Source organism: Helianthus annuus, chromosome 9 (genome assembly GCF_002127325.2).
Source record: "Helianthus annuus cultivar XRQ/B chromosome 9, HanXRQr2.0-SUNRISE, whole genome shotgun sequence".
Taxonomy (NCBI): domain Eukaryota; kingdom Viridiplantae; phylum Streptophyta; class Magnoliopsida; order Asterales; family Asteraceae; genus Helianthus; species Helianthus annuus.
In genome coordinates this window covers 40,286,220-40,296,295 of record NC_035441.2, presented here as the reverse complement: position 1 = coordinate 40,296,295, position 10,076 = coordinate 40,286,220, and the positions used below count along the sequence as shown (strand labels likewise).

General features: G+C 39.5%; 1 protein-coding gene across 1 annotated transcript; it reads left to right on the top strand.

The window, feature by feature from the left end:
• The first annotated feature begins 7,403 nt into the window (after positions 1 to 7,403).
• On the top strand, positions 7,404 to 8,696 carry LOC118481704 (extensin-like). The gene is made up of 2 exons (XM_035976912.1): positions 7,404 to 8,184; positions 8,377 to 8,696. Exons 1-2 carry the CDS (start codon positions 7,404 to 7,406, stop codon positions 8,694 to 8,696), a joined length of 1,101 nt encoding a protein of 366 aa, XP_035832805.1.
• The last annotated feature ends 1,380 nt before the right edge of the window (positions 8,697 to 10,076 follow it).

The following is a 10,076-nucleotide window of genomic DNA, read 5'->3' as shown; positions in this document are numbered from 1 at the left end:
AACCTCCGAATCTTCTTCTGAAACATCAGGAAGATCAAATGAATCAAATAATTTATCATAATCATAACCACTTTTGGGACCGAATTCGGACGGTGGAGGATCGAAACTCAAAGGAGTTATGTCAAACACGATCTCCACTGTTCGCTTCTTGATGTTATAAACGCGTTTGTTTGGAGTTCCATTGGCATAACCCAAAAAGAACCCAATTTCACCAACTTCCCCCATTTTCCGAGTATCTTTGGTGCGTTTGATAACATATTTAATCCCAAAAGGCTGAAAACCAGATAGGTTCGGTTTCCTGTTTTCAAGCAATTCATAACAAGTTTTATCTTCTCTTTTGACAGTAAGCACATGATTTAACACATAACATGCAGTGTTTACCGCCTCGGCCCAGAAGAAAATTGGCAATTTTGATTCAGAAAGCATAGTGCGGGCCGCCTTAATCAGGGTACGATTCTTCCGTTCTGCAACTCCGTTCTGTTGAGGAACATATGGAGCGCTGAACTGATGAATTATTCCCATTTCCCGACATAACTCATCCATATACTGATTTTTAAACTCAGTGCCGTTGTCACTTCGGATTTTCTTAATAGGAAGTGAATAATTTTTCTCAAGTTGTTTGAATAAGTCTCTTAAAATACCAGCGGTTTGATCCTTTGTTTTTAAAAAAAATACCCATGAGTAACGTGAGAAATCGTCAGTGACAACTAAGCAATAAGACATTCCACCAATGCTAGCAACATGGATCGGGCCGAAAAGATCCATGTGAAGCAATTCAAGTGGTTTTTGGATTGAGTTAACTGTTTTCGGTTTATGAGGCTTTCGTTTGATTTTTCCTTTTTCACATGATTCACATTTATTGTGCATATTGAAACTACGTAAAGGAACCCCCAACACCAAGTTGTTTTTCACTAAGTGGTTCATTTTTCGCAGATGCACATGACCCATTCTCCTATGCCAGAGATACGATTGATCTTCAGTCGCCTTTGAAAGTAGACAAGTCACTGGAGCAGACGAGTTAACCAACGGGCGCATGTCCATTACATATGTGTTATTCACCCTTGGAGCCCTTATAACGATCCAATCTTCAGGAACAACAAATCCTGGACGCAAGACGAAGCACGCTTTATCAGTGAAAAGCATCGTGTACTTGTTATCACAGATTTGAGAAACCGACATCAAGTTATGCTTCAGTTCTTCAACGTAGTTCACTTTATGCAGCGTGATTTTTCCATTTGACACAGAGCCTTCACCAGTGATGTAACCACCCTTTTCGGCCTTCACATAACCACCACGAAATTGTTTAAAATTGTTTAATAATTCTTTATTTTCTATCATGTGTCTGGAACAGCCACTATCGATATACCAAATATAGATAGCCCTCTTCAGCTACTTCTACACTCCCAACAAAAATTTAGTTAGAGTGTGGGACCCAAGCCAAGATGGTCTTGGGTCGTCCTGATTCGTCAACATAAGAAAACTCTTTGAAATAACCATCATCGCGTCTGTGTCCACCAATTCCATTTCGGAAATTGTTGGAATGAGTCCCCGCAAATCGTGGATTATACGGAGTTAACGATCTGTTGGTATAACCAGAGTTTCCATACCCTCGGCTTCCATAGTTTTGGTAACTGTAATTTTGATTCCTGGGTGGCTCAAAATTCCTACCAAATCTAGGAGCATCTTCGTGTCTTGAGAATGATCGTGGATGATTATCCGAATGCGGTCTTTGATTTGGAAATCGGGGGGGGGGGTGACGCATTTCGATCATTCACGAATCTGTTCTGTGCATGAGGTCTAGCATAGTCGTTGTTCGAACCTCCAGAACGTTTGTCATTCTCAACTTCTTGAAAGGTGACATGATTTTGTCGTCTGTGAGGGGTTTTCTCACGAGTATCATGTCTTTGAGGTACGTTTTCTGATCTGTCCCCACGGTTAATAACAACGGGTTTCTCCTCTTGATCCTGATTTTGTTGTGATTTAACATTTGGTTTAACAACTGGTTTTACTTCTTGTTTAATCACTTTGTTTTTCTCAGCCTTCTGATTTTTACCATTTTTCTTTTCAACATTAACCGATTCATTTTGTGGCTTTTCAACAAAAGGTTTATTTTGATCAGGATCAACAAGTGATTTACCCCTGTCATCTGGACAGTCTGCTGCTAAGTGTCCTTTCCCACGACACTTGTAGCATTTGCGAATTTTCGCAGCGTTCTTCGGACGTTCCTCATGATCGGTCGAAGATGATGAGGCATTGGTGGAAATTTTCAAAATTTGGTTCACAAACTGAGAGTTGGAACCTGTTTCAATCTTTACTTCTTCTTTGATAAAATCCTCCCCTTTAACAAACTCAGTTTTAGGGACATTTTTCAAAGCCTTTTTATTTTTCCCACGTGACTTTGGTTTTGATTTCTCATTTCGAACTTGATTGAAAATTTCCAAAATCTTGTTGCTTATCAAATTTTCAATGTTTTCAAGGTTCACCTCATTTTTCTTTGAAATTCCACTATTCTTCGACTGATCTGAGTCAGTAACTTCATCTGGCTTAGTTTCTGACTCACTTTGTGGTTCTACCGTCAGAGGGGTCGTTGGCACAAAATTTGCCAATTCAGGATCAATGCTTGGCATTGATGTATAGTTATGGTTTACCGGCGGAGGCACCTTGTTATAACCAATGCCGAACATTTCTTACTCATATTCTTTGAGACGTTGGCTGTTAATACAGAAATTCATCACTTCGGATGAATCCCTGAACTTTTCAATCTTTCGTTGCAAATGAAAAATCAGATTATCTTTTTCCAAAATGATTTTGTTCTTTTCCAAAACACAATTTTGACTCGTTTCAAGTTCAGATTTTAATTCCTGATTTCTAAGATTTCCCTTAGCCACAAGTCTCTCAAATTCAGAGATATCATTTTTCAGCGCTTTTATCTTAATTCGGTGTTCTTTATCCGAATTAGACAACACAGCAATGAGTTCTCTGGATTTTTCTAAATCTGCAATTAAGTTTGTGTTATGAAGTGCATATCTATCAATTTTAGTCACAAACTCAACACATCTAGCATATCGCTTATCTACAGAAGATGATTTTACCTCAATGCCAGCCATGAATGCACAAGCCTCGTTTTCTATGGAGTTTTCTTCCAACCTTTTAGCTTCTGCATCCGCAAATTGCTGCATTTCAGCTGTGGAGATGTTGAATTCAAAGTGTTCTCCCTTTTCTCCATCTTCTGTCTTGCTAGACTTCTCAACAGTCTCTTTGATCGAAGGACTTTCATTCTCAGCAACATTCCTTGAATCCAACTCTTCCCCAAAAACTTCAGCTACAACTGCAAGCTCCTCAATGCTAGTCTCTTCGACAACCTCTTCATACACTTCTTCGTTCACAATTTCAGCTATAAATGCTTGTGACACAATAGCTCCTGAGATGTCTTCCAAAGCACAACCCCAGTCATAAGGCTCAGACCCACTTGAACCAGCACTTGAGTTTGAGTTAGAGGTAGCAATTGATGCATTGTTGTGAGGTCTTGACTTGTTTCCTCGGGAGTTGTTGTCTCTATTAGATCTTTCCATCTTCGGCTTTCGACAATCACGTGCGAAATGCCCGTAGATACCGCAGTTGTAACACTTTACCTTTGACATGTCGACTCCCATTCGAGTCTTTGTCTGTAACACCTCGGAAATTTACGTCCAATAATGCATTGACACGTGGCATAGGCTTTGGATATGTGAAAACATACTTTAGAGGGACTAAAGTTGACAAACAGTAAAACTATGGAAAATAAGGGTCCAAAGTGTCAACAATGGAAAAATAGGCTCTACAATAACCCTACATGGTGTTTATAACCCTATACGGATAAATCATGGATCATACAAAGCGGAAAATGAAAGAAAGTGAGGAATTGCAAACTACAGGGGCTAATTGTGTCAACATGTTGAAAGTATACTTCTGAGTGATCTTTTGGCAAACCCGAAGCTTTGTAATGATAAAATATACTCACTAGAATATGTGGTAAAAATTTCATGAAGTTTCGTTATCGTATGAGAAAGTTATGATCAAAACCGTGCACGAAGGGTTAAATGCGTCAACGTTGAAATTCGTGACTTTTCGGGTAAGCACAAAGTTAACCAAGGACTTTACCTTGTTTGTAAATGTCCCAAGGTCCTTAAAAATCATATTTGAGGGTCTAATGTGCAAGATAAATAGCCAAAACCACGTAACAAAGGACCAAGGACCAAAACATCAACATTTAAGAGGTTTTTGTGGATCAGAAGAAGCAAGGCGACCCGCCTGGGATCTTTAAGCGGGCCGCGTGACCTGCCCAGCGACAGAAAACGGGCAGATGCCAGTTTTCAGGTCTGTTCCGGTGCTTAACAGCTGTGCATCGATTCTAGGAGCTCACCAATGGTATTACATGCATTTAGGGGCACTTGTAACCATCTTACAACATCCCTAGACCCTTGTGGCAGCTTCTAATGAGATCAAAGTTGTATAAAAGGGGTCTTGAAGCTTGCAACATTCAACACTTGCAATTACAAAAATTCACAAGATCAATTCTGGAGCTCTCTGGTCACCAACAAGGGTTCATAGGGCTTCCTACTTGTAATTAGGACTCTTGTAAGTGTTCATACCCTTCTCAAATTCGTTCTAGCTTAGTTTATTAACCGAAAGTCAATCCGTCGTAAATTTAGTTTGACTTTGTGATTAAACGAAAATGGCTCAGTCATTTCTCGAATTGAAAGTACCTACAAGTTGGTATTTATGTGGGTAACAAACCCTCAAAAGGGTATTTTCAGATTCTCACTCTAAGCATGATGATTGTCGAGTCCAAGCTTTTCTTAAAAAGTCAACAGAATGTGTTTTTGCAAAATTTAGCATAATTAGCAATGTAGGTCACATGCAACCTGTTTGATCATCAAAATAACTTTGTAATTAATGTAAGAACATGTTTCATCATGATCAACTCGACAATTTTCAGTCTAAACCCGGATCGGAACCGAAAGTCTCATAAATTGACTTTTCTTTGACTCTCAATTCTGATCCGTGCATGCATGTTTGAGATCTGCCTTAGAGCTTATTTTGGACCATTTCTATATATGTACAACTCTCTGAGATTTTACAACTTGGTTCAATACTCATCCGATGCATATGCATGTTTCCGATTTATGTTTAAAAGTTGACTATTATGCCCTTTTTGCTATAGAACGCGATTTTTGAAAAAGTGAAAGAGTAGAAACGTTTGTTACTGATTTATAAGCTTGCACTTAAAATTTGATATCAGTTTGAGGTCTAGATTAAGAGTTATGCTCATTATCGTAATTTGAAAGCTTTATGTTAAGTAAACAGCGTAATTAGCGTGTAACCTATTTAAGCCCACTTTTTAATATCAAACTTTTTACCCACTGATGTTATATAATATTTTGGGATTTGTGAAGATTTTTTTTAATTTTTGGCTGAGCATAACATAGGTCTCTAAGTTTAATTCGGTTAATACCGGTTTTGCCCTTTTCGGCCATAAAATGAGTTCTACAAATCCTTTTGACCCCAAACCTTTTTCTACTGATTTTAATTGTTAAATAAAATATTTTGAGCCTTCTGGAATTATTAAAATCTCAGATTTCTTTTAAAAACCCGGAAACGGCTCCAAATCGCCTTTTTAAGCATTTTTAACGCATAGTATGTACTATGACCATATTAAACATATAAGGTTAATACCTACTGATGTTTTTAGCATATTTTTATATAATAACAGTAAGCACAAGTTTTTGAACTCAGGTTTCCAGTTTTGACTGTTTGAGCCCTTGTGAAATTACCAAAATACCCCTGAGGGGCGTAGTTTTGTTTTAAATGATAAGTTTCACATACGGGTCATAACCTACTGTTATAATATGATAAATTAAGTGTATTTGCTGTATAAATCAGACTTGTAACTCAGATTACAAATTTAACTCTTTTATAATCTTTTAAATGACCAAAATGCCCTTATGAGGCGTAAAATGAGTTTAATTCCGTATGGGGCATAATAGAAGATATCTTACTGATATTATAACATATTTAAGGCATATTATCTCAGGAAACTTGCATATGACTCTTATAGTTACCCGTAACGCTCTTTTCGCGTTCGGTTCGGTTTATGTAACTAGTTTGCATAAATTGACCAAAACGGGTCAAACATTATCATTTTTGTCTCAAAATCCAGAATGTATTTAGCATACCCATATTCTACAAGTATTCAAACTTGTCGGGTCTAAATCACGTTCTATCCGGTCTTCGCTTAATCGTGCGTTTGAACCGTATCATCCTTAAAACTAACCGGTCTAAGCTTAGGCTTAAATAAAGACCCGTTAGAAATCTAATAGGTTATTATAAACCTTTGTTCCAGAATAGAAGAACCAGTAAAAGCTACCTTCACTTGCTAGTTGTGATTTATACTTACCAAGGTAAATACTTTTAACTTATTTTCCCCATACGGGCTTGGGTTACGGTATATAGAATACCGCTTGATCGAGCATCAAATCTTACACCTTTGGGTGGTTAATTGAATAATTTGATCGGCTCGTTTAAACAGTCTTGTTTACTTTAAGCCTTTGGGGGGTTAATGACCATGTCCCGGATATCCTTGGCATCATCTTACGAGATGGCCACGACCAGAGCACGAGGTGTAGGCGTACACCTGTCAGTGTATAACTCATTATTGTGGTGTGTCTATTGATCTTTAACCCGGACAAGATCCGGGCTACTGAACGCACAAGTAACATGTAATTCATTCACAAGATTATAGTAAATAATTATCCCAAGTTATAAAAATGTTTTGTGCCTTGAGCATTCAAATCAATTTTCAACCTTTTCAAAATGAGTCAGTTAAATTGTATTTACCAGTGTAAACTGACGTATTTTCCCAAAAGGTTAAGTGTAGGTACTACACGTAATAGGCTGGCTGTCTTCTAGAGCGTCCACAATAAGTCTCGCAGGCTTGGATGACAATAACTCTGTTGAACAATATCTTATTTTATTTTGATCCGCCTGTGGGCCCGTTTCAACTATTAGTGATATTTAATATTACACTCTATTAAAGTTGAAATGAATCTATCTTTGCTTCCGCTGTGCATTTATATATTGTGTTGTTTGTCTATGATGATGCCAACTACGTCACTATACTCCCCACCGGGGCCACCGGTGACACGTGGAAATTAGGGGTGTGACAGGTTGGTATCAGAGCCAACGCTGAGTGAATTAAACACTAGCCTTTTGTGTTTAATCTCAGTTACACGATTGCACATTCCTCGATTCTCGAGTCTAGACAAAGAACTTAGGAAATATCCAAAATTTGTTTTATTTTCTAACTTTGTCTTATATATATATTTTGTTGTGCCACTTGTTTGATTTTTGACAAGTTCACAAAAATGCCGCCACGTATGAGAGGAAGAGGAAGGGGACAAGGAGCATATGCAGCCCCAAACGACCACGAAGCCGGACCTTCGCACAGGCGAACACCTTCAGGCTCCCATAACTCAGATGTTCAAAATCTTTGGAGGTCTTTTACTGAACCTGCAAGGCACTCAGTTTCACTGAGTACCTCACCTTCTATCCCACACTCCTTCGGGCTTCAATCAGAAAATGAGCCCCACAACTCTCACCAGTCCTATATTCCTCTCCAAGGACACCAATCACCCTTTGACCACCCATCACCTGTTTTCCAAGGCCCGTACAACCCTGCTGACTACCTTGATGTGCCTATGGGTTTTAACCCACTTGGACCAGAAGACCATTTTCCTGGTGGCAATGCGATGGATATCGATGAAGATACCGATCCCTCAATGCCACCATCTGGAACTCCGAACCACCCTGTCGAGATTTCTGATGGGTCACCTTTTATGGGATCACCATACAATGGTCCCGACAGCTTTGAGGAGAGATTCAGGCAGTATAACTGGGTATTTACCCCTAGTTACCATAACTCTCCCCTGCACCAGCCGCAACACAGCTCTCCCTTGCACCCCCAGCAACAGCCTCAGCAACAGCCACAGCAACAGCAGAATCCTTCTGAGGATTCCCGACTTGTCGCGGTCACTCCACCGCCGCCACCACCTCCGGTTCTTCCTCCCCCGCCTCCGAGGCGAAGAGGAAGGAACGTACGGATTTCCGCACGAGGGGGAGTACGCATCGGCACCCCTCCACATTCAGGTAGCAGCCTATACTCGCCACTTCACGAAGAACCAGAGATGGGAGAATCTTCACATCCCGTCTCAGAAGTAACTTCTGCGCCAATCGCGCCACCACCACCACAGGATTTTGGAGACCCAATCCCTACTTACACTAGCGCGACAGCATACAATCCCTTCGAGCAGCCGAACTACATAGGTTATGACTTTACAGAGGATCCCTACTGGGTAGCTGCGAACTACAACTCTCTCAATCCGGAAGGTACTTTTGGAGGTCTCTGGGCTACGGGACAATCTACCTATGGATACCCATCATATGGATATCAGCAGCCGCAGCCTCCTCAACCACCGCATTATCCGCTACCACCGCAGGCACCGATGATGTCGCCGCCACAAGTTCAAGAAATCCTTCAAGGGATAAATGAAGTGCGACGAGAGATGCGGCATGAATTGCGGGAAGATCGTCGGCATAATCGTGGGATGTTTAAGAAAATTGTGGATTTAATCAAGGGAAAAAGCAAGAAGGACTACTAAATCCTTTGTTTGCCAGTTTATTTAATCATGTCCCTGCGAGGACATTTATTTCTATTCTACCCCTGCGTGGGCATGTTTGTTTCTGTTTAACCCCTGCGTGGGTTTGTTTGTTAGTTTAGCCCCTGCGTGGGCATGTTATTTGTGTAAAAGTCCCGTTTAGGGCAAACTTGTGCTAGTTAATTTTATTTGAAATGGTTAATTTAAGTTTTTCATTTTTAAATTATATGCATGAATATAATATACGAATAAATGAAAAATAGCTATTATTATTTTAATTTACCATTTTAATAATAAGAATCTTAAAAAGGTAAAACCTAGCTTGAATGTCATATTAAAAGACCTGGCCAATATGGTAGAACCTGTTTAAAAAGATTCAAATCTCTTTTAAAATCTGTAAACATGTTAACATTCTTGGCTAGCGTGATCCGCAAAATCACACATGTCACCCTTTTAATAAATGATCCAAAATTATATTGTATATATATCTGATTGTGACATCATGCCTACGGGTTATAACTAATGTCATATAAAACAAAAAGGCAGCCGTGGTTTATAGACTCCCTGCCAAGCAGAGGATTGATTTGTTTTAATTATTCAAATTTTAATCCTATAAAATCTAAATTCAAAATTTAGAAATTGTCTAAGTGACTAGGCCTATTGATTTGTTTCATTCTAGGATAAAGTTTCTAATAAAAGTCCTGAACGAAATTAATTAAACAAATTAATTAATATGGCTCTTATTTACCATGGTTAATAAATCATCAAGAACGATAATACTGTTAGGTTTCTAAATAGACCTTGTCCTTACTTTTATGTAGCTCCTAAAGCTACATGGCTAAGTCTGAAGAAATAAACAGTCATCCAGTGGAAAACCCAGAAAACACTAAAATATATATAACTGGTGCGGAGCTACAAGCATTAGTGGAAAATGCTGTTACCAAGGCCATTGAAAGGCAATATAGTGAATCAAGCGGGACCCGAAGTAGGACCCGATCCGCGCCACATTCCAAACCCAAAGTTCATTCGGAGGCTCATAGCAAGCCGCCCCCTAAAAGGGATGTATCTAAGAAAGATGAGCCCAAGAAAGATGATGAGCGACATTCATCTAACCAAAACAGTGTCCCGTCAAGGAAGGTCGAGCATAAACCAGAACCGCGTGGTAAGACCTGTACATACAAATACTTCGTCTCATGTAAACCCCGGGATTTTACTGGGGAGAAGGGAGCGATTGACTGCATGACCTGGTTGGACGAAATGGATACGGTTGTGGACATCAGCGGTTGTGCTGAAAAGGATGTAGTAAAATATGTATCCCAATCGTTCAAAGGAGAAGCACTAGCATGGTGGAAGTCTCTCATACAAGCTGCTGGGAAGATCCCA

Excerpts from the sequence above, each read along its gene's own strand:
- LOC118481704 (XM_035976912.1), top strand. The coding sequence starts at position 7,404 with ATGCCGCCACGTATGAGAGGAAGAGGAAGGGGACAAGGAGCATATGCA. Across the intron at positions 8,185-8,376 it reads CGGCACCCCTCCACATTCAG|AGGATCCCTACTGGGTAGCT; the intron begins GTAGCAGCCTAT and ends ATGACTTTACAG.